The sequence below is a fragment of the Camelina sativa genome, chromosome 13, assembly GCF_030686135.1.
Source record: "Camelina sativa cultivar CO46 ecotype springtype chromosome 13, ASM3068613v1".
Taxonomy (NCBI): domain Eukaryota; kingdom Viridiplantae; phylum Streptophyta; class Magnoliopsida; order Brassicales; family Brassicaceae; genus Camelina; species Camelina sativa.
In genome coordinates this window covers 3,852,100-3,874,464 of record NC_141892.1, presented here as the reverse complement: position 1 = coordinate 3,874,464, position 22,365 = coordinate 3,852,100, and the positions used below count along the sequence as shown (strand labels likewise).

At 36.0% G+C, this 22,365-nt stretch overlaps 6 protein-coding genes, 1 non-coding gene and 1 pseudogene across 12 annotated transcripts; 4 read left to right on the top strand and 4 right to left on the bottom strand.

Annotated features, from left to right (window-relative positions):
• Positions 1–292: 292 nt before the first annotated feature.
• On the bottom strand, positions 293–1,798 carry LOC104735034 (uncharacterized; annotated as a pseudogene). Its single transcript, XR_015578569.1, has 3 exons — positions 1,624–1,798; positions 846–1,544; positions 293–755 (listed from the first exon to the last, which is right to left on the bottom strand). The product of XR_015578569.1 is annotated as an uncharacterized LOC104735034 (transcript).
• On the top strand, positions 1,472–5,943 carry LOC104735033 (asparagine synthetase [glutamine-hydrolyzing] 3-like). The gene is made up of 15 exons (XM_010454749.2): positions 1,472–2,062; positions 2,180–2,326; positions 2,572–2,710; positions 2,880–2,975; positions 3,155–3,296; positions 3,404–3,499; positions 3,685–3,779; positions 3,861–4,019; positions 4,104–4,184; positions 4,279–4,500; positions 4,586–4,720; positions 4,910–4,990; positions 5,080–5,166; positions 5,252–5,359; positions 5,450–5,943. Exons 2-15 carry the CDS (start codon positions 2,247–2,249, stop codon positions 5,666–5,668), a joined length of 1,740 nt encoding a protein of 579 aa, XP_010453051.2. The 5' UTR covers positions 1,472–2,062; positions 2,180–2,246; the 3' UTR covers positions 5,669–5,943.
• Positions 5,944–6,153: 210 nt separating this feature from the next.
• On the top strand, positions 6,154–6,226 carry TRNAR-ACG (transfer RNA arginine (anticodon ACG)). Its single transcript has one exon. It is a non-coding gene; the product is annotated as a tRNA-Arg (tRNA).
• A 2,497-nt stretch (positions 6,227–8,723) lies between these two features.
• LOC104735032 (annexin D7) lies at positions 8,724–10,815 on the top strand. The gene is made up of 4 exons (XM_010454748.3): positions 8,724–9,028; positions 9,494–9,639; positions 9,747–9,965; positions 10,181–10,815. The coding sequence occupies exons 1-4, from the start codon at positions 8,953–8,955 to the stop codon at positions 10,688–10,690; spliced, it is 951 nt and encodes a 316-aa protein (XP_010453050.1). The 5' UTR covers positions 8,724–8,952; the 3' UTR covers positions 10,691–10,815.
• A 581-nt stretch (positions 10,816–11,396) lies between these two features.
• On the top strand, positions 11,397–13,104 carry LOC104735030 (annexin D6-like). The gene is made up of 3 exons (XM_087481116.1): positions 11,397–11,724; positions 12,270–12,415; positions 12,502–13,104. Exons 1-3 carry the CDS (start codon positions 11,649–11,651, stop codon positions 12,970–12,972), a joined length of 693 nt encoding a protein of 230 aa, XP_087337242.1. The 5' UTR covers positions 11,397–11,648; the 3' UTR covers positions 12,973–13,104.
• LOC104735031 (uncharacterized) lies at positions 13,049–13,849 on the bottom strand. Its single transcript, XM_010454746.2, has one exon. It carries the CDS (start codon positions 13,729–13,731, stop codon positions 13,138–13,140), a length of 594 nt encoding a protein of 197 aa, XP_010453048.1. The 5' UTR covers positions 13,732–13,849; the 3' UTR covers positions 13,049–13,137.
• A 1,649-nt stretch (positions 13,850–15,498) lies between these two features.
• On the bottom strand, positions 15,499–18,625 carry LOC104735028 (uncharacterized). 4 transcript variants are annotated; one of them, XM_010454742.3, is made up of 3 exons: positions 18,368–18,625; positions 15,861–17,752; positions 15,499–15,771 (listed from the first exon to the last, which is right to left on the bottom strand). In XM_010454742.3, the coding sequence occupies exons 2-3, from the start codon at positions 17,695–17,697 to the stop codon at positions 15,725–15,727; spliced, it is 1,884 nt and encodes a 627-aa protein (XP_010453044.1). In that variant the 5' UTR covers positions 17,698–17,752; positions 18,368–18,625; the 3' UTR covers positions 15,499–15,724. The 4 variants fall into 4 exon arrangements, with proteins under 4 accessions (XP_010453044.1, XP_087337241.1, XP_010453046.1 ...); XM_087481115.1 differs by having other exon boundaries at positions 18,460–18,565; XM_010454744.3 differs by having other exon boundaries at positions 18,234–18,379.
• A 147-nt stretch (positions 18,626–18,772) lies between these two features.
• LOC104735027 (uncharacterized) lies at positions 18,773–21,072 on the bottom strand. Of its 2 annotated transcripts, none has more exons than XM_010454741.2 (3): positions 20,605–21,072; positions 19,518–20,263; positions 18,773–19,420 (listed from the first exon to the last, which is right to left on the bottom strand). In XM_010454741.2, exons 1-3 carry the CDS (start codon positions 20,890–20,892, stop codon positions 18,979–18,981), a joined length of 1,476 nt encoding a protein of 491 aa, XP_010453043.1. In that variant the 5' UTR covers positions 20,893–21,072; the 3' UTR covers positions 18,773–18,978. The 2 variants fall into 2 exon arrangements, with proteins under 2 accessions (XP_010453043.1, XP_087336363.1); XM_087480237.1 differs by having other exon boundaries at positions 18,773–19,406; positions 20,605–20,983.
• Between the last annotated feature and the right edge of the window lie 1,293 nt (positions 21,073–22,365).

The following is a 22,365-nucleotide window of genomic DNA, read 5'->3' as shown; positions in this document are numbered from 1 at the left end:
AGTAGAGCTGGTTCTAGGCTCTAGCATTCAAGAAGTCAGAGTTAGATCATAACACATATATATATATTCAGTGTTGTGAATTCAGAAAATATTTTGCTTTACTTGGAAAGCAACAACTTCAGAAAGCTCTATGTATTCAGTATTAGCTTTTAATTCGCCTCCTCTTTAGCTACACACTAACTTATCCCTACTCTCTAACACAGTATAAAACAGCTATTAATTTCTACAAATCATGATTTCAGCATCGTTTGACGGTTCATAAATTCTGTAGGAAGAAAAGAATCAAAATAAATATTGGAGAGATTAGAAAGATCACATTACTTTTTTAAAATACGAGTCATGGAAACAAAGAGGGACCACCATGGTCAGATGATGCTGTTTTACAAATGTTAAGCAAAATCCAAAAGACAAAACTTGGTCCACCAACAAAACATAGCAACAACCAAGTTTAGATAGAATAGGGAGGAATCCAGTGAGGGATGAATGGTCCATCTTTGGGTTTTTCAAATTCACGGCATTTTTTGGTGCGGAGATCGTAAACAGCAAAGTCATGAGAGGAGAAGATGTAGATGGCATTAGGCTGCAAACCAGGGCACGAGCTGGCCTCAACGCAGAAAGGATGACTGTTTGATAGGAAGATGCAGATATCTCCAATGTCCTCAGTGTAACACATGTATTTGCTATCAATCGTCTCCTCCTCTCTAAACACCATGAATCTCGGGTCTCTGTGCTCCAATGGAGAGTCATAAGAGTACCTACGAGACACACACACGCACAATGTTACAAAGAGTCCTACCATTGGCCATCAACAAGGACTGTGTTACAAAGGGTAAGAGTGCTATTACCATTGGACAAGGAAACGTTCGCCTGAGGAAGACTCCACCCAGTGTTCTGCCCTGGAATATGATCTGAACAGCTCGAACTCGGACATTGAAAACTCAGGAAGGTCACGAAACAGTAGCTCACGGACGTTGAGGTTGCCATGGAGGTCGAATGAACACAAGCAGTTGCCTCCAGGACCAGGTAAGTAAAAACATTGGTCTGTTTTGGAATAAGCCAGATTTGACTTGTCCAAGCAGGTAAAAGGAAGTTCGAAATGAGTCCACGGGAGGTCACGACCGTGTCTATAGACACCAATCTCACTACCCGGTAACTTGATAGCAACTACAAAGTCTTCTTCTTCAGAAGGAGAATCAGAGGACATTGCCACATTCCTCACGAATTCGATTTTGTTTTGATCGAAAGGCAGAGTTAGTCAGTGAAGGTAAAGGAATCACCTTTGGGTTTGATTTGTATGCCAAAGGGTTTAAGAAATCGCTAACACGTAAAACCTCATTCACTCGTGTCGTAGAAAATTCCCCATCCTTGTGAGCTTCCAACCAGACTTGAGTTAAGGAGGTCTTTAGGGACTGATTTGTCTCGTACAGTAAATAGCTTCTCCCTCGCTGGATCAAACAAGAGTCCATCTGCCTTGTGGTAAACATCAAGTAAGGGTTTTTCGTGGTCGTTGAAGATGAACACCAACGAAAGCTGCTTCCTTTCATCTGTCAAAATAAAAAGCAGAGAGATTAGAACCACAAAGAGCAAAACTACACTACAGAGAACAAAAAAAAAAGAACAAACTTTGACAGGAATCAGAATCATACCACATTGTTAAGTGGAGAAAGCTTAGAGAATCTGAGGAGGCGAGACATGATTCAAGTAACACAACGAGAAAGAGAAACCCTAATAAATTTCCAAGTGTCACTCTCTCTGTCGACTCTCCTCGTTCATCTTCTCCTTTTATACAGAGAGCCATTTTTAGGGTTTGATTTGGGTGAGCGTGAGTGCAATTAAGTTAAGCTATAAGCTCACTCTAATCATCTGATTTACTCCATTAACAGACAATAATAAGCTTGCTTATGGATGAGCATAAACTCGGGGATGGGACATATCAAAACGACATCGTTTGTAAGGATACTGTATCTTTCTCTCCTCGAGAATCCGGCGAGTCTCGTGAGTCGTGTGACACTTGGAAATAGAATCTTTTTGCGAAATCAAAACAAGTCAAAGGCAAATTAGGGTAAAGTTAAAAACCGAATCTTTTTTTTCTTTGGGAATAAAAATACAATTAATTGACAGAATCAACGGTCCTGATTGAATTTGGAAACCCATCTTATAAAGATTGCATCTTTTTTAGTTGTGTCACAGCATCCATTTCTCAGAAGCCGTTGTGTTCTCTTGTTGCCGCCACCACCATCATCACCATGTGTGGGATTCTTGCTGTGTTAGGCTGCGCCGATAACTCTCAGGCAAAACGTTCCCGTATCATCGAACTCTCTCGCAGGTACTCTCTCAAATCAAACCATTTCTTTGTTTGTTTTTTTTCCCGATCTCGTTGGTTTTGTTTTTGGCTGCGCAATGTTCTAAAGGGTATTGTTTTGGATGATAAAAGTTTCCAGCTTTCTGGTAAAGTGAGTTGATTTTTGTTAAAAGAAGATCTTTTTTTACTTGATTTATATTTTGTATTGGTCAAAATTGATTGAATGGCTAAAACTGAAGGTATAATAATCTGTTGAAATGTTATTGTAGATTGAGGCATAGAGGTCCTGATTGGAGTGGGCTACATTGTTTTGAGGATTGTTATGTGGCTCATGAGCGTTTGGCTATCGTTGACCCCATTTCTGGAGACCAACCACTCTATAACGGAGACAAGACCATTGTTGTCACGGTAATTTTTGTTCTAAATTGCTCAGAGGAACTGGGATTAGTGGATATAGATTCCATTGACATTACACATAACGAAAGGAAATCATGAGTCAAACCTCAAACTTTATGAGGATTTATATGATTAAGGGTTTTTTTGTTTTGTTTTGTTTGGACTCCTTCCTTGCTTTCAGGTCAATGGAGAGATATACAACCACAAGGCTTTGCGTGAAACTTTGAAGTCTCACCAGTTCCATACCGGCAGTGATTGTGAAGTGATTGCGCATCTTGTAAGTACCCATGAGATTTTATTTCAAGGCTTCCTTTGTTGTTGTGTCTTTTTTTTTGTATTTTTGTGTGAATTCAAGTACAAGAACTGTCACCTGAATCTCTCTTGCCTTATGCTAGTTGAACAGTTTACTGGTTCAAACATTTATCAAATCTGGTTTATATTTTCTTGCTATTGCAGTACGAAGAACATGGAGAGGAATTCGTCGACATGTTGGATGGCATGTTTGCATTTGTGCTTCTTGATACCCGGGACAAAAGTTATATTGCTGTAAGGGATGCCATTGGTGTCAATCCACTCTACATTGGGTGGGGTGTCGATGGTATGTTCACATTCTCTGAGAAATTCACCTCAGTGGATAAGATGATTCTTCTTTTGTCATTGATTACTTATTTTGTTCTTTGACAAAAAAAAAACTATTTTCCACAGGTTCTGTCTGGTTTGCTTCTGAGATGAAAGCACTTATTGATGATTGTGAACAGTTTATGTGCTTTCCTCCGGGCCACATTTATTCAAGTAAACAAGGTTTGCACTTCTTATCAGATCACGTCTATTTTAAAATCAAATAATGACTTTTCTTGGCTGACTCACATTGTAGTGAACACGTTGTCACGGATATCAAAATGGTTTTTAGTTATGGGTTTCTATCATTTAATAAGTTTGTGTGGAACTTCTACTGTTAAGGTTCATGAAACAAACCTTTCTTGCAGGTGGGCTTAGGAGGTGGTACAACCCCCCGTGGTTCTCTGAGTTGGTTCCTTCAACCCCATATGATCCCTTGGTGGTGCGCGATACTTTTGAGAAGGTAAATCTTCCTTAAGATCTTCTCTGAAAAATGCGGATCAGGTTTTGGAACTATGGATGTGATCATTGCTTTGAATTGCAGGCTGTTATAAAACGACTAATGACTGATGTGCCTTTTGGTGTTCTCCTATCTGGAGGATTAGACTCATCCCTTGTTGCTTCAGTAGCGTTACGCCATTTGGAAAAATCAGAAGCTGCTCAGTGGGGTTCAAAGCTGCACACATTTTGTATCGGTTTGAAGGTATTGACCCAATTTCTCAACATGTTTTTACCGTATGCTTTCTATGCTCATCAAGATTTCTAATTCCATCTGTTTCCATTTCAGGGATCCCCGGATCTTAAAGCTGGTAGAGAAGTCGCTGACTATTTAGGAACTCGCCACCACGAGTTACACTTTACAGTTCAGGTAAAGTTTGTTATTTTGCATCTACAAGAGTATTGAGTGTGAAGATTTGTTTCTGTGATTGATTGTTTATGTCTTCTTCTAATGATAATATCAGGACGGTATAGATGCCATAGAAGAAGTCATATACCATGTTGAGACCTATGACGTGACTACTATAAGAGCCAGCACTCCAATGTTTCTTATGTCGAGAAAAGTCAAGTCGCTTGGTGTAAAGATGGTTCTTTCTGGGGAAGGCTCTGATGAAATATTTGGAGGATATTTGTACTTCCACAAAGCACCCAACAAGAAGGAATTTCACGAGGAAACATGCCGAAAGGTAGTGCTCTAGACCAGGACTTCTTGTTTTATTCTTCCTTGCTCTGCTTTTTGTAACTTGTGAATCTTGTTTGTGTGGTTTATAGATCAAAGCTCTTCATCAATATGATTGCTTGAGGGCTAACAAATCAACTTCTGCATGGGGTGTTGAGGCTCGTGTACCTTTCCTCGATAAAGAATTTATAAATGTCGCCATGAGCATCGATCCAGAGTGGAAGATGGTAGGTGGCATCTTTCTTATACTTTCCTTTTCATCTTTCTATTACACACCCATTAAAAGAGGAATTTTGATCCGTTCCTTTAAAGGACATTCTAGTTTGAGTTGATTGTTTCATACCTTTATTTTATCACATATTAATGATCTCAAGTTTCAAAATTGGTGATAAATATGGTGTAAACTATAAATGCAGATAAGGCCTGATCTCGGAAGGATCGAGAAATGGGTGTTACGCAATGCGTTTGATGATGAGAAAAACCCTTATCTACCAAAGGTTTATTAACAACAACTTTGTGCTTCCTGCAGTCTTGATGAAAAATTTCCAGCTTTGCTAATAACCTCTCGTCTTTTTGGTAAATGTAGCATATTCTATACAGGCAGAAAGAACAGTTCAGTGATGGAGTAGGATACAGCTGGATTGATGGTCTAAAAGATCATGCAAACAAACATGTAAAATAGATGTCTCTTTTTATTCATAGATAGAATCTTAAGTCACAGTTTGATAAAGTGATGTTTTCATATCTCTCTTGGTAAGGTCTCTGACACAATGCTGATGAACGCAAGCTTTGTCTTCCCTGATAACACACCTATGACAAAAGAAGCTTACTACTACAGAACCATCTTTGAAAAGTTCTTCCCTAAGGTAATGATTTCATCCGCATAACTAACTTTGTCGCCTTGATTGTCTTAATCTTTGCTTCTGATATGTTTTTCGTATTATAAAAATGAGCAGAGTGCAGCTAGAGCGACTGTACCAGGAGGTCCAAGTGTGGCATGTAGTACAGCAAAAGCTGTAGAGTGGGACGCAGCTTGGTCACAGAATCTTGATCCGTCAGGTCGTGCGGCTCTTGGAGTTCATGTTGCAGCTTATGAGGAAGAAGATAAAGCCGAAGAAATTCCTCGTCCGGGGAAGGTACAGAAACTAGCAGAGAAGACTGCAGGGGTTGTTTGAGGATTAAGCAAGGGTTAAAGCTACCGTTGAAATCGCGCACTACATATCCTCTTTTGTAGGATTGATGACTGAATAGGCAAATCTTTATTCTTTCCTTCTGGGGTTTTGCAACACTCCATGGAGACTGAGTTGAGTTAGCCCTGAATTGTGTACCTAAGTAATAAGGTGCTGGTGAATTTCTCTTTTTACTGTTACTAGACTATGACTATCCATGAAAGCTTGATGAAACTTGAGATTATTAACGTTGTTTTCATGAATCCGATTCCTTCTACTTATTTTTTTGTTCCTAAGCACAAAGTGTTCTGCTCAGTATTCTTTGTTCAAGTGTGTTCAAGTCTAGATTTGTTCCAATTTCGTCTTGAGAAATTCAAAACTATAATTAAACGGGCTGAGTTGATGTTTGGGTTCGGCCTGTTTAAATTCTCTTTATTGACAGGATCTAATGTTTTGGTTTATAAACCATACAAAGACATGATAATCAAAAAGACTCTGTGGCCCAATGGATAAGGCGCTGGTCTACGAAACCAGAGATTCTGGGTTCGATCCCCAGCAGAGTCGCATTTTTTTTTTTTTTTGGTTCCAGAGCTTATTTTTTGTACTAGGCATTTTGACAGTCAGTGATAACATTCTTTTAGATCGCTTACACAAATTATTTTGTCATACATATATTTATTTTCTTTGACCTTTTTTTTTTTGTTTTAAAATATTGTTATAGCTAGAGACGTTCCTTGCTGATTTGATGATGATAAAGTGTCTCTCTTTAGATATACTACGATGTTAATAAGAAAAAGAAAAAAAGGCGTTGATCTTAGATAAATTGACGTTACGTTTCGTTTTGTCGAGTTTCAGTATTTGGTTGCCAAGAAAATAACTGCTCCTTTAACGTTTTAGCTTAGCACCAACCACGTGAGCCCCTACGTTTTAGGCTTTTAGCCATGCAAAATGTTTGTTTTTTTTTTCTAGAACTTTCCTATATATATATAAAATTATCACTTACAGATACATGCCGATTTATATAGCTAAATATTTTTTCTAAAGGTAATCAAAATATCAAAGTTGTCGCAAACAAAATATATAAGCTCTCCAACTTAGTAACTCATCAAATCGACACGTATACAAAGTTAAAAACTCACTAGATCGTGATATGTGTCAGTTTTAACGATTAAATATCCAAGTTAGTAACTCACCAGATCGTTACACGTTTATGTTTATATATGTTTATATAATCATATATTATGGAAGTGAGTTATTATATAGAAGTTATAAATGTTTATATAATCATAGATTATAGAAGTGAGTATTTATAAACGTCTATGTTTATATAGAAGTGAGTATTTATATGTTTATATTTATAAACGTCTATGTTTATAGAGAAGTGAGTATTTATATGTCTATATAATCATAGATTATAAAATATACAGAAAATTATTAATTCTAAAAAATATAAATACTCACTTCTATATAAACATAGATTGTCTCATATTATTCATCTAACATAATAGTTTATTCAAAACTATTGCTTTCAACATTGTTCTATTGGTCAAAGTTTTTTAATGGGAAGACAAATTTTCTTTATTTTTTAAAAACCAAAATATACTCCTACTTTCTATTTCTTTAGTTTAGAATATGTTGACCCAAAAAAAATTAATATGTTGACCCAAAAAAAATTAATATGTTGACCCAAAAAAAAAAATGGAACATTAATATATGCATCTTCTTTTTCTAATACTGTATTTTAAAATCTATTGTAGTAGTTTTAGATTGTTTTATTTAATTTCTATTTATATCTTTGAATTATTTGAGATTCATATATTACTTATAATTTTCTATTATTTTATTAATTATGTCAAATTAATTTTCTTCTAATTTTTTAACCTTGATTGGTTGGTCATAGACATTTTTTTGGTGCAAACATAATTGATACCATTCGTTCAATTTCAAAAGGAGATAAAGAGGGGAAGGTCATTGACACAAGCCTACAACAAACATAGATAGATTGGAAAAACATAAATCGTTGTTGATAGATCCATGAGAGCTTGAAGTCAGAGACTACATCGTGGTGTATCAAAGAAACTTACATTAATACATTGGGAAATTTAACATTAGTTACTATCATAAGATTTTGTGACATTGGAAAAAGGTCTTTACTTCCATTGGTTGTTGGAGCAAGCCACTTTGAGATAGCTAAAAGATGTGAACATGTTCTCTCCACACGGGAGGAGGGCAGAGCCGAGAAGCTCTCTATAGTGGAGGAGGTTGGAGGCAAGGTTATCTCCTCAAGAGAGAAAGGTGAGGGAGGTTGGACGTAAGGTTATCTCCCCAAGGGACGAAGGCGGAGCGAAGGTTTTCTCCATAGTGGAGGAGGTTGGACGCAAGGTTCTCTCCATAAAGAAGGAGGGCAGAACCAAGATTCTCTCTATGGTTAGTCATACACTATTGTGATGTAATTTTTTTTATTCAAAATTTTTTTGGAGCCAACAATTTTAGTGATTAAAGAACTATGCAAAAGTGAAAGGTAAAGAGACATACAATAGTTGGCTTAATTTGTTCATATAGATATTTTCTAAATAGTGGTAAATAATATATTTGTAACATACAATATACCTAGGTGTAAAAAATACACTTTTAATGGTAACATACATAAAAGATCTGTACATATATGGATATAAATCAGTGTATTACAGTATAAAGAAATTAATAAATAATGTACAATAAATTTTAATATATTTTTATTAAATTTTCTTTTATTTACAAAACTTTAAACCCGCACATCGACCAAATCCTTTTCTAGTTATCTTAATAAACTTTAGGATATTAGGTTTCCATTGTGTATGTAAAACATTTAGAAACATTAATATAATCATAACTATACTTTATAACTTTAGAAACTTCACTTTTAATGTATTAAACTTAATTACTAGTTAACCTTATTTTCAATTAATTAAATACATTTTCAGCCTATTTAGATTTTCTTCCTTTTTAATTGATTTACTTAACTTGCCAAAATGGATATGCTTTGATACTTAACTTGTATACAACATAATTACTATTCAACACTATTTTCAATTAATTTCTACCTTGTTCATTAATTAGTGTTGATTTTTCTTTTCCTTTATATTGATTTACTTAAATTGCAGATTCATTTACCAAAATACATATATTATACAAACAATTTTTTAGAGGTCCATTTCATTATTTAAGCAAGACAACCTACCTCATAATCCAGACAACAGAAAACAAAAAAAAAAAAAAAAAAACATACAGAAATTTCATTTTGTTCAAGAATGGCGTCTCTCAAAGTTCCCGCCAATGTTCCTCTTCCTGAAGAAGACGCTGAGCAACTCCAAAAAGCCTTTAAAGGTCTTCCACTCCCTGATCCCTCCCTCTCTCTTTATCTATTCATTAATCAATATTGATTATTTAGAACTCGGATTCCTCTTCTCCGATGGAATCCTCCATTAGTTTGGTTGATGCATGGTGTGTTGTATAGATTCAGTTTGGTTGATGATATGGATTCAATTACTGTGCAACGAATGAATTATGATAAGTAAATTTCTTTTGTTCGAAAACGATTTCGTAATGTTATTAAATATTAAAGATATTAAATTACTCTAATCAACAGAAATATTTTATTAGGACATTGCAGACCTTCAGACCTTATAGAGACTTCTTTTGACAATCTTATTATCTTTTGATGAAACGAGATGGATTATACTTTTTCTAATTAATTATATATGAGTGTATTTCTTTCAATATAACTGATGGGATTATTTCGAACATCAGGACTCTAATTTTCTTTGCTTTAATTGTGATTGTCCAACGCAGGATGGGGAACCAATGAGGGGATGATCATATCAATCTTGGCTCACAGAAATGCAACGCAGCGCAGTTTCATTCGTGCTGCTTATGCTGCTAACTACGATAAGGATCTTCTCAAGGAATTAGACAAAGAGCTTTCCGGTGACTTTGAGGTTTGGTTAAAAAAGAGATCACATCTTTATTAATTTGTCTTTGTCTTTTTTTTTGGGTTGAGTATAGTACTGATCTGTTAAATTATGTTTTTTGGTAAACTAAACAGCGAGCTGTGATGTTGTGGACTTTTGGTCCAGCGGAGAGAGATGCTTATTTGGCTAAAGAATCTACCAAAATGTTCACTAAGGACAACTGGGTTCTTGTCGAAATCGCTTGTACTAGATCCTCTCTTGAGTTTTTCAGTGCCAAGCAAGCATACCAAGCCCGCTACAAGACCTCTCTCGAGGAGGACGTTGCATACCACACATCTGGAGACATTCGAAAGGTATTTATATATAATTAAAATATGAAAATGTTCATGAGATTTCCATCTGATAAATACAATAAAGAACAACATAAAATAATTCATATCTTTTATATACTATAAGATCTCTTACATAATTTATCGATGTAAGATTCCTAACAAACTCAGTACTATGTATCTAATATCTTAACCTTATGGTATAAAAGTTTGTAACATATATGTTTTTGTTTATGCAGCTCTTGCTTCCTCTTGTGAGCACTTTTAGGTACGATGGAGATGAAGTGAACATGACTCTAGCTAGGTCCGAGGCTAAGATACTTCACAAGAAGATGGAGGAGAAGGCTTATGCTGATGACGATCTCATCAGAATCTTGACAACAAGAAGCAAAGCCCAAATCGGCGCAACTCTCAATCACTACAACAACAGTTTCGGAACTTCCATTACCAAATACCTAAAGGAGGATTCGGGAAACGAATACGTTCAACTACTCAAAGCCGTGATCAAATGCTTTACATATCCAGAGAAGTACTTTGAGAAAGTTCTACGTCAAGCCATCAACAAATTGGGGACAGACGAGTGGGGACTTACGAGAGTGGTCACTACACGAGCCGAGGTCGACATGGAGAAGATCAAAGAGGAATATTTGCGCAGAAACAGTGTTCCTCTTGATCGAGCCATCGCTAAAGACACTCATGGCGACTATGAGGATATACTTCTCGCTCTTCTCGGACATGGCCATGCTTGAAACAAACATTTGCAAGTTAAAATAAATAAATAAAGTATCGGTTTATGTTTAATAAAAGAGTTGTGATTGGTCTTGTAACTTGGTTATGTTGAATTATTTATGAATGTTTTCATCTTCGTTTGTCAGTTATGTTCTCTCTTATCAAATAAACACAACAATTTATTTACTCAATAAAAAATAAAGCTAAAACTATATCACAAATCATCATTTACCTATTCAATATAAACTGATGAATCATTTTTTCCTTAAGTCTATTGAAAAGCTAAAAACATACTCAAAACATCTTGTGAAGGCAGATGATGATATTTGATCCAGACAAAGACATAAGGGAAACCCCAAGTACAGCTAAATTTATACCACCGAAGGACGGAAGGCAAAGTTTTATTCGGTACAGAAGCAACCTTGGCAACTACGTTGCATATTATTGGATTCTATTTTCTTTACTTTTGTAATTTCATTTTCTTTAATTTTATGATTAATGACATAATATATTTTTAATAATTATAAAACATATTACACCAATTATAATTAATTAGATAAAGTATAAGTGGACAAATTTTAAGAAAGACATATTTTAAAATTGTTTAAATTACCTATTGTTTAATTACCTATTTAATCCTATATCTAAATTTTTTAAATTCCATTAAATATTAAGCTTTATGACCAAAAAAAATGCAAAACATGATACTTGTTTTTTCATTTCTGTGTGCACTGGATACAGCCTGTAATTGTATTTAATAAAAATTTCCCCTTTTGCTAATTTACTTAAATTGCTTTGTCTTTTTTAAAACAAAAATGATTAATAACTAAAGAAAGAAAAGAATCTGGGATTTCATTTCACAGTATTTAAGGCAGTGTGCGTTGTCCTCGTCTCACAGTTTCTTCATCTCATTTAGAGGCAGCACAAATAAGAAAAAGAAAAAATATACGGAAGAGAGATACTCTCAGTGGTCAGAGAATGGCGTCTCTCAGAACTCCTGCGACTATTCCTCTTCCTGAAGAAGACTCTGAGCAGCTCCACAAGGCCTTTAAAGGTTTTTCATCTCTCTCCCTTCGTTATGGAAGTAAAAGTTAAAACTAGGCCTTGGTCACCTTTCATGCTTCGATTGAATCTATTTGCTGACTAGTCTGATCTACTGATCTAGCTAGCTTGATGATATGTATATAGGGTTTTCCGAATGCATGATAAGTTATTTCTTTCTATCTACTACTGATCAAAATCATGATTTTGCGATTACAAAACTCCATTGCATGATTCTTTTGCGACGATGCGAAATTCTGACACGTTATGTAATATTTTACTGATTTTTAATTGTTGAAGCGTTTTTCTGACCGTTTGGTTTGTAAGTTGTACCCGACGATTAGACAACTTTTTAGAACAGTTTAACTTGTTGTCTTCCTAATAATATTATAAGATTTTTCCAAATCAAATTTATGTATTTTCTACTAGCGAAGAGTTGTTTTCTTGTGAATTTGTAGATTTTTACAATTGTTCTAAATTTTGGTTTAGTTTAATTGATCAGTTTGGTTACATTGCTGATTAAACTTCGGTTTGAAATTTTAATTTTGTGTGGTGCAGGATGGGGAACCAATGAAGGGATGATCATATCAATCTTGGCTCATAGAAATGCAACACAGCGCAGTTTCATCCGTGCTGTTTATGCTGCTAACTACAACAAAGATCTTCTCAAGGAATTGGACAAAGAGCTGTCCGGTGACTTTGAGGTTTTCAAAGGAAACAAAATTTTTGTATCTTCATCTAATTATTTTGGTTTGAGTATACTATGATTTGCTACTTTGCTTGAAAACAGAGAGCTGTGATGTTGTGGACTCTTGATCCTACGGAGAGAGATGCGTATTTGGCTAAGGAATCTACCCAAATGTTCACCAAGAACATTTGGGTTCTAGTCGAAATCGCGTGTACCAGACCAGCGCTTGAGTTTTTCAAGGCCAAGCAAGCATACCAAGCTCGCTACAGAAACAAGTTTCTGAAGGAAGATTCGAACGATGAATATGTTCAACTACTCAAAACCGCCATCAAATGCTTGACATGTCCAGAGAAGTACTTTGAGAAGGTTCTACGGCGAGCCATCGTCAAGGTGGGAACAGATGAGTGGGCACTTACTAGAGTGGTCACTACACGAGCAGAGGTCGACATGGAGAGGATCAAAGAAGAATACTTACGCAGGAACAGCGTACCTCTTGATCGAGCCATTGCTAATGATACTTCTGGTGACTACAAGGATATGCTTCTCGCTCTTCTTGGACATGGCCATGCTTGAAACAACATCACCGTTTCATTGTCTTTTATAAAACCAGTTGTGATTTGTCTTTTTTTTGTTTTTCATTTTCTTGAACTTTGATCCTTTAGTTTTCTCGTTTTAATTTATTGCATCAACTCATTCGGTTCTTTACATTAGATCTTGATTAAAACTTTCTCGTACAAACTAAATTCCAGCTACCGCACAAGCCACAACAAAAGCCTCATAATCTAAACAATTACATATTCTCCTACACTCTCTACACTCACAAAGATCTTCCACTCTCTGAGTAGTATTCACCAACTTTGAGGCTTGCACTTTTAAAGCTATCTTCAACAAAAGAGGCTTATCACAATCTTCCAAAACCCGATCTTTCGTCTCATCCATCACTACAAATCTCTCTATCTCCATCCCATTTGACTCTATAACCGATCTCCATGAAATCTCTCCTCTACCAACCAGCTCCGATTTAGACCACTTCCTCAAAAACGACGTCGTTTTCCTTCTCCGCAGTTCGAAAACAACGGTTTGTTGCTTCAGTTCTTCAACCGCGGCTTCTTTCCCTTGGCACTCCAGACCGAATGATTGGTTCCAGTTCATGACCTTTTGGTCTGATCTCGAACGGATCTCTGCAGTGTTTAGTTTGATCTTAGTGTTATTCCCTGCATGGAGATAGAACCTAACGAAGAGAGCGGTTGGTGATGACTTGAGCTCTACGTTTCTCGCTTCCACCACTTTAACTTCAAGTTTAAGAGAATGAATGTTTTCACGGTTACCCATTTTCTTGAAAATTTCGAATCAAACCAAGAATTATTTTTTTCTTTTTACCGAGGTAATAACAATTAGAGCGAATTTTAGAGAAATGAAGCCCTATGTGATGAATATGTTGTGCATGAACAAATTCTCACTATTTATATATGTGGAATGTTCGAGGAAAGATTACACTAGATTTTCCACATTGTAGGTAATTAAATATTCTAATCATGTTCATGTGGTTTTATTTTATAATTTAAACTCTTGAGCATCTCAAACGACCAAGGGTCGATTTTAATAATGACTCTTGCCCATAGTTTTGGGAGATAATTAGATAGATACGTAGGATCAGTGGATCACTATATAGAGAATTTTATAATTTACAAAAAGAAAATAAGGTGTACCATTTTGAAGAATTGACCATTACTAGTATACTACATTACATCTCGCGTGGACACATCCAATAGCCGAAAGCTGTTTTGAAATAGAGTCAGCAGAATCATATTAAATAAGAACAATTATTTACTAGATACATTCGATTGCATATATAAAAATGAGTATGGAATTTGACTCAAAAGATATAATTACAAAAAATTATTAGCTACGAATCTTATCCCATGATCAATTGTAGTCATAAAAGATAGACTTGATAACATAAGAAAATGTGCAAGCAGAATAATCTGATCACAATTCATTGTCGATAAAAGTTATATATTAGTATACTACTAATATCTATGAGTATTATTTATTTTTAATACATAATTTTAGTTTCTAAAACAAATCATGTTCAATAAGCATACTCATGGTTAAGCAGAGTTGATTTTAATTTTGAGTTTCTAACTTTCTATCTTAAAATACCATTTTCCTTATGGGAAACTAACTTACAAACCCCCAAAACAATATGTCCACAAAACTTAATTTTAAGTGGTTTTCTCATACTTTTATAATACGAAAGGACAACATTGTATTAGCTCATATCTAGACCCCTGTTTATTAAATCCGTTGGACTTATCCAAAGGACGGAATTTTAAGAACTAAGTGTGCCAATTTGGAAAATATTACTGCCGTTTGCAAAAAGACAGTGTGAAGAGAAGATATCTTCTCAAACCTGACGTAAAAAGGTGAATAGTGAGTGACTTGGTACATATCCTCATTCCACCAATCAAGCTTCACTCTCGTGTCTTCGAAGGTGGATCTTCCAATTTTTTTTTTTTTTCTTTGTCATCTAAATCTTCTATTTCTCAAATCGTCTAGAGCATCTCCAATGGTTTTCTATTTTTTTCTCTATAATAGAGATCTTCTATAATAGAAGTGAATTTTACTCTAATTTACCTTTATTTTCACCTCTAAAATAGAGATTGCTAATTTTTCCTCTATTTATAGAGAAACTCTATCTTATTCTACAAAGGATTCTTCTATAAATAGGGGAGATGTGAGAATAGAGGTAGGTTAGAGTAAAACTCACCTCTATTATAAAGATCTCTATTATAGAAAAAAAAAAATAGGAAAAACCATTGGAGATGGCATAATACTCATAACCCACGAAAATCCCCTTTCTTAGCACAATTTTGTAATGTAGAAACTCTCCCAAAGTCCCAAAAAGTATAGACAATGATCTCCCAATCACAAAAAAAAAATCCTAAAACATTTTTGTAACACAAGAGAAAATGTAATTTATACAAATTGGAACTCATCGTCTCTTGAACAAATTATAAAGTACATAATACACCACACACAAAAAAAAAAAAAAAAAAAAAAAAAAAAAAAAAAACTGTAAAACAAAACATTTGTTCCTTTCTTTTTTTACTCCTCAAATGGATCAAATTTAATTTACCACAAATTCTACAATCACGCAAAACTAAATAAAGAAAAGGAAGAAAAAAGAAAAAGAGAACTTACGATTTCCATGAAAAAGCAAGCTTCTTGCTTGTAACAAGACTAAATTAAACCCATACAATGACTTCTCTCTTCTTCTCAACTTCTTTTACCGAATCTTGTTTGATCCGTTGTTTCCAATGCTTCAGATTTCATCTTCTGCTAGCTTTATGCTATATCCATGCCTCATACCTAAACAAATTCATTGACTTTAGCACCAACAACTATTAACTTAAGTTGATCATTATATAATCATGCAAGTAAACTGGTAAAAATCTCACCTTTGGCTGAAGTTTTCTCACTCGATTTATCCCGGTTCTTCCACTTCTCTCCATGGCCTTCATCTTCCTCTTCTTCCTCATCATCAAGTCCCATGTGATCTCTTCCATCGTCTCCAATATCGCTCTCACTCGCTGTTTCCCATTCCGAATCATCGGTTTCATTTCCATACACTTCTCTCTCTTCACCTTTCCTATGCACACCTCCATGCTTCAACGCTGCTTCTTTAAACAACCAAGCTGCTCGCATCTGCTTCTTTACCAACCTCTCCGCGTAATCAGGAACCTTGTTCTGTCTCATGGAGAGATCCGGGTCATTCGACTGAGAACACTCGTTGATGAACAAGATAGCGTCCAACAAACTCTCTTTAGCTAAACCTAACATATCATAAGCCTGAGCTCTTCTCCAAAGACTCTTAGCATGGCGGTTAACAGGATTGTGCGAGCAAAGCGCACGTGTGGCGTCGCTTATAGCAACCAAAGGCTGTTGCAACAAGAGATGGCACTGAGCTCTATTGCTATACAACACTACTCTTTCCTTCTTTGACCTCATTGGACATAGAGACAAAGCTTCCGAGTACTTCTCTGCTGCACCCGCGATATCTCCTGAAGAAAAAAGAGAGTTTCCTTCGAGTTTGACCACTAACGCTGCTGCTTGTTTGATATGAAGATCCTCTTTAGGCATACTCTTCTCCCATTTAAGCCTTTGTCTGGAACTTACTGTCTCTTCGATCAATTCCCTTGAACGGTTACCCATGGAGCTGCATTCTTGAAGAACGCTCACAATGGAATCTCCAAGTTTCTTGTGATCACCCAAGTTTGTGATCTCTGCAAGATCAACAAGCGTAGGCACTGCTTTGTCGATTACTTTGTGAGATGTATTAGGATCTTGAAGCAACCAAAGAAGACACTCGATCGCCATATACTGCCAATCATCAGAAGAACGAGCAATGTTACACAAAGCCTCAATCATTCCTGGACACGCAGAGACAGGTCCACGGCCAAGTTTATGCTGACAGATTGTTCTAAGCAAACCAATACCAGCCGGAGAGTTCTCATTAACAAGTCCACCCCACATAACCGGAAGATTGACTAGAAACTCAGGTTTGCACAGAGTGGGAAGAAACTCTGGTTTAAAGGCGAAACAGTTAATGAGCTGAAGAGACCAACACTGCAACTGGCTAGCCCATTCCTCAGCTTTTCTTGACTCCATCTCAACACCTCCCATGCCTCGTGTAAGCAGATCACAATGGTAACTCAACCTTCGATCCGGATACTGGTAAAAATGAGAATAAACTATTTCCAAAGAGCTCATAGCCAACTGTATAGCAAGCTCAAGGATCTCCCCATGATTGGCAACAGCAGGGAAAGTACTAGGATAAGTAGCTAAATGCCCTAAAGCACGAACCGCAACTCTTTGTTCAACCCAAGTAAGCCTACCTCTTAAAAGCTCAACAAGTGGAGCAATCACTCCAGCTTCTACACTTCTCTCAGCAAACTCTTCCATATTCATAGTGTAAGACCCTATAATGTGAGCAGCGTAATAAGGAATGTATATGTTCTGGTCATGAGATAGCCAACGCCGGTTTTTAAGTCCTTTCCATATCAAAGCAGACATACACTCAAAGATTCCAAGCTCAATGAACTCAGGATCGTTAGGATGAGCCATTGCAGTGTTCCAGAGACCACTAATGGGAAGAACTTGACCATCATCGTCTTGAGAAGGAAGATCTCGAAAGAATTTGAGAATGCATGATCTTCGTTTACTCGGGTTGCCTTCTTTCATTACACAGAAGAAACATCCTGGATAAGGACACTCTTGTGAAGAAGCTTTATCCATTGACAACCAAAACTTGTGTACGCCTCTTCTTCAATGTTGCTATCAATCGATTAATCTACATAACACCAAATACCAATAACAATATCATTAGCTGAAAATATGTAACAAGAACATTTTTTTTTTCAATTATAATAACCAAAAACAACTATAGGAGTAGAGTAGCTAATGAACAAATAAATTAATATGTATCTATCTACTTGCCAAGTAAAATCCTGAAAACGAAAGGCGAAATCGAGTGGTCCTAATTTTTGAAAAATCATAGAGGGAAACAAAGAGACAACTAGAATCGACAAAAAAAAAAACATCTTGGAAATTTTCATAAAACCAAATTGATTTCGCAACTAAAAGACAACATTACTCTAATCAATTAGATCTCTGGGGACAAGAGGACAACAACGCATATCAAAACAATGGAGCTTCTTGATGTGTAAAAGCCACTAAGATCTGAGTTCTGAAACACTTCAAATCAGCTCAATTTGGTGTAAGAACCCAGACCCAGTAGAGGATTATAATGAAAGCATGAATCTTTGAGATACCCATTAACTAACGCAAGTCTCTCGTATACGTTACAAGCAACAAAAAGAGAAACTTTTTCCTATTTTTTTCTTTGGTTGCTGAATTTATTTTGACTGAGAGAGAAAAGGCTAAGAAGAAGAAAAAAAAAAGATACCTAAAATTAGGAAATTGGCAAAGTAACCCTACAAAAACAGTAGATTACTACTGCTACTTCTTCGATCTTTACGATGAATTGAAGAATCGTACAGCTGCATTTAGGCCACGATTCGACATAGGAAGTGACAACAACGTAGAGAGAGAGAGAGAGAGAGAGAGAGATGAGATGGATCTTCTCTCTTGCGTATAAAAGTTTGGGAAAGAAAGAAGAGTAAAGTGAATTATCAGAACCCAAATATCGAAATAATTCCAATATACTGACGCGCCCCTACCTCTTTCTCTTTGTTCTGTCGGAACCCGGTTTATGTCCGGTTTAATTTCACTTATGTCTGATGTTTTTACCAAATTAATACTCCGCATTTATGAATTGATCTTTGGAATTAAGAAAGCGAGATATGTATCATTCAATCAACACTCATTAAATATATTTCCTTCCAAGAGCCAAAAAAAAAAAAGAAAATCAGTAATTTTTTCCTTTCACTCTGTTCTTGTAATGTTTGTTATCTACCGGTATATTACACTTCAGTGCTTTTCTTTTACAAAAATTTTAACCAATCACCCCATTTTCCTATCATTGAAGTATGGAACCCTATTGTACAATAACCCATATCATCTGACACTCTCACTCTGATGCTGCTTCAGCAGATAAGTCTCATCATGTTCCTCTCCTCCGAGACATTTCACTTCGATCTCATCCTCTTCTTCTTCATTGAGTTGCTGCATCTCTGACTCGATCAAGGCATGCATTTTCGCCCTGTCTCGGTCCCTCGGGTATGTGCAGTATAGGAACGAGTAGATTGTGGTACATATCAGCATTGGGATCCCGATCGATGTGTAGAGTGCTTTAGCTAGCGATGCTGCGTTCTCTCTGTCTGTTTCAACCTTGATCGAGCTTGACGATCCTTCAAGGATCGGTTTATATCCATAGATGTTCTGAGCAAGCATCCCTACGATAGGAGGAGCAAAAGAAGCTAACATTGACTCGAATGATTTGTCTAACGCGTAGATGCTTGTTCGTGCTCTCTCCGGAACAATCTCTGCAAATATCGGACTGTATAAAACCATTTCAAGCAGATTCTTCCAAGATTAATTATAGGTTAACCAAAAAAAAAATCAAGAAGACTGAAAAATATATGTATTAAACTTACCCGTTTGTAGCTGCAGCGTTCCATGACATGCATAATCCCATGATGACAATAACTAGACCGTGGCTAAAGGCCGTGGAAGGATCATCAGGTAATCCGATAAGCAAAATCGCAGCTAAAGGAATCGCCGAAGCAGAGCTTATCTGAGATAAGATGATCCTACCGGCATTTGGGAACTTCTTGGCAAGAGAATCTCCCATGTATCCACCAAATAAACCTCCGATGGAGCAAGAAACGGTAAAGAGAGTTATTAGAACCGCGGTTGTTTTGTGGGAGAAACCGATGAGTTCTAGCCACAATGGTGCAAAAGCCAAAGCTGACCAGGGGAAGCAACCAGAAACCCCCTGAGCAACAAAGATTTGGAAAGATGGAATTCTTATAACCATCTTGGCCTCTCTCAATAGATCACTTATGTCTGACCAGAAAGGTTTGTCTTTGTCAAGTTTTGTGATTTTCTTGTCGCTGTGATGAGGATCACTGGCGAAGAGGCGGACCAAGATACTGACTATCACGCTTACAAATCCTACCAAGAAGAAGGCAACTCTCCAGCCAGCGATGCCATTGAAAGATTTGGAGGCTAAGAGTATAGAACAGACATTGCCAAGTATAGAACCAATATTTGAAGTAAGTCCTAGCCATCCAAATGCCACGCCACGGTTACCTTCTTCAGTTGAGTCAGCGACTAGTGACAGAATCGCGGGTGTCACAATGGCCAGCCCTATCCCGTTCAAGCCTCTTGATACTGCCACCTAGTTTCAACAAGCAAGCATAATAGCAAAAATGTAAAATCCAAAATTTCACTTTCCAACCAAGCAATCCCCTGAAGAACACAAGAACACAGACTAAGTTTTCATGTCTTCTTCTTCCCATTAGAACAAATGAATCTCAATATCAAACCAGAAAAAGCATCGATCTTTGATTGTCTCAACATTATCCAGCCATTCAAACCAATGTCTAATTCGCCTAAACTGAAACCTTTCCTAATCAAGCTCCACACTTTTTGCTACCCAGATCAACAGATTCCAAAATTCAATAGATCTGATTCCAGTTTACTTAGAACAGGGCAAAAAGGTAAAGAAGAAGTCCAAACCTGTAAGAAAGTGGTGAAGACGGCGACAAGGAACGTAGCAGTGGCCCATAGGAAAGCGCCGAGAGCGATGACGTGAGCTCGGTTATGTCTAGAAGACAAGTAAGCGGCTAAAGGGTAACAAGAAGACTGAACTATAGACCGGAACAGAGTTAGTGTTCCAAGAGCTGTGGGATCTACGTGTAGTGCATCTCCTACTTCTTTATAAACTCCTGGAAGCAAAGACTCGTCGGCTCTTTCCATGATTCCGGCGAGATACACTAGAACTAATGTTAAAGTCTCCGACTTCATCGTCACTCACCGCAGCGAGATCGAACACGGGGGGATTTGGTTCTTCTCACTTGCTTCAACGGCAAGAGAAAAAGTCAAGTCTTCAAATGTTGACGAAGGAGAATGAATATTACGGTCCAGATGTATAAAATGACACGTGGACGGATGCGATTTCGTAGAACACACAGACGCGGACCCCTTACACTTTTTGATCGCATTTACAAGAATTTATTTAGGGAAATCTCGTTAGTTTCCTAATTTGCAATATTGTCAATGTTATCCCATCTTTGTCTAAGTTAGGGGTGTAATCTTTGTCTAACTTAGCTGTGTATTGAAACAATAATTTTGGAAGATTTGATGGAATTTAGAAAATTTGAAATTTTGATAGATTTTAGGAGAATTGATATGATTTATGGTAAAATTATTTCAAATCCCACCTAAAACCATGAGATTTGTATTTGTGTATTTTAACTAAACAAATCCTCCAAAATCCTCCAGAATCCCTAAAACATATTAAAATCCAAATCCACAAACTGTTTTGAATAACAATGGATTTCAAAGTAGATTTTTAAATCATCAGTTGAACAACAGTGTATTTCATGAGACTTTTTAAAATCCATGATTGAATAACATAAAATTTATAACTTTTACACAAATCACTTAAAATGTCAAGTTGAATACACACCCTTAATTTTTTATCTTTGAATTTGTAAAAATATATACTTTCCTTTTATATGCTTCTTGTGTTTTTCTTTTGTAAAGACATGTGGATTCTTTTGTCTAATTGTGACGTGTTATAGACATGTGGATTATTTTGTCTATATTGTAAAGACCATTTTTTCAACAAAATTTTCCAATTTAATTTATTATTTTTAGAGTGTATATGCCCAAATTAATATGATTTTAATGTATTAATTAGTATTTAGTTATAATATTAGATTTTAAATTTAATAAATCGATACAAGATATTTCATAATCAAATTATTTGGAAATAAAATTATATACAACTTTTAACCCCAAGAAAAATGATCTCATCAGAAAGTATAGGATTATGTGGTTACTGTTTGGCCCAAAAAAAAAAAAAAAGGAACTTATGTGTTAGTTTAAAAATAAATAAATAAAAGGAATTATGTGTTTGGTTTAAGACTTGAAGCCCATTTGTTAGCATCGGTCTTTTCCACTAAATGGTCTAACTCTACATTTTATATGGGCCTAGAGTCCATATAAGCTTCAACACTCTTTTTTGTCAAACAAATATAAGCTTCAACTAACTAACTTATCTTTTTGGGTTTTAGTGATAGAAGTCAGAGCTCATTGTTATTAACTTAACACTAAAGATAGTTCAGTTCGTATAGCGATAACAAATGCTTATAAGTTTGTGAAACAGAATCGTAGTCTCGTAGTATTAATAATCGTGAGTATCATCAATATAGGTCATTTCAGAATCATCGCCGTTATGTTAGTGATGATTATACAGGACTAGTTTGACGGAAA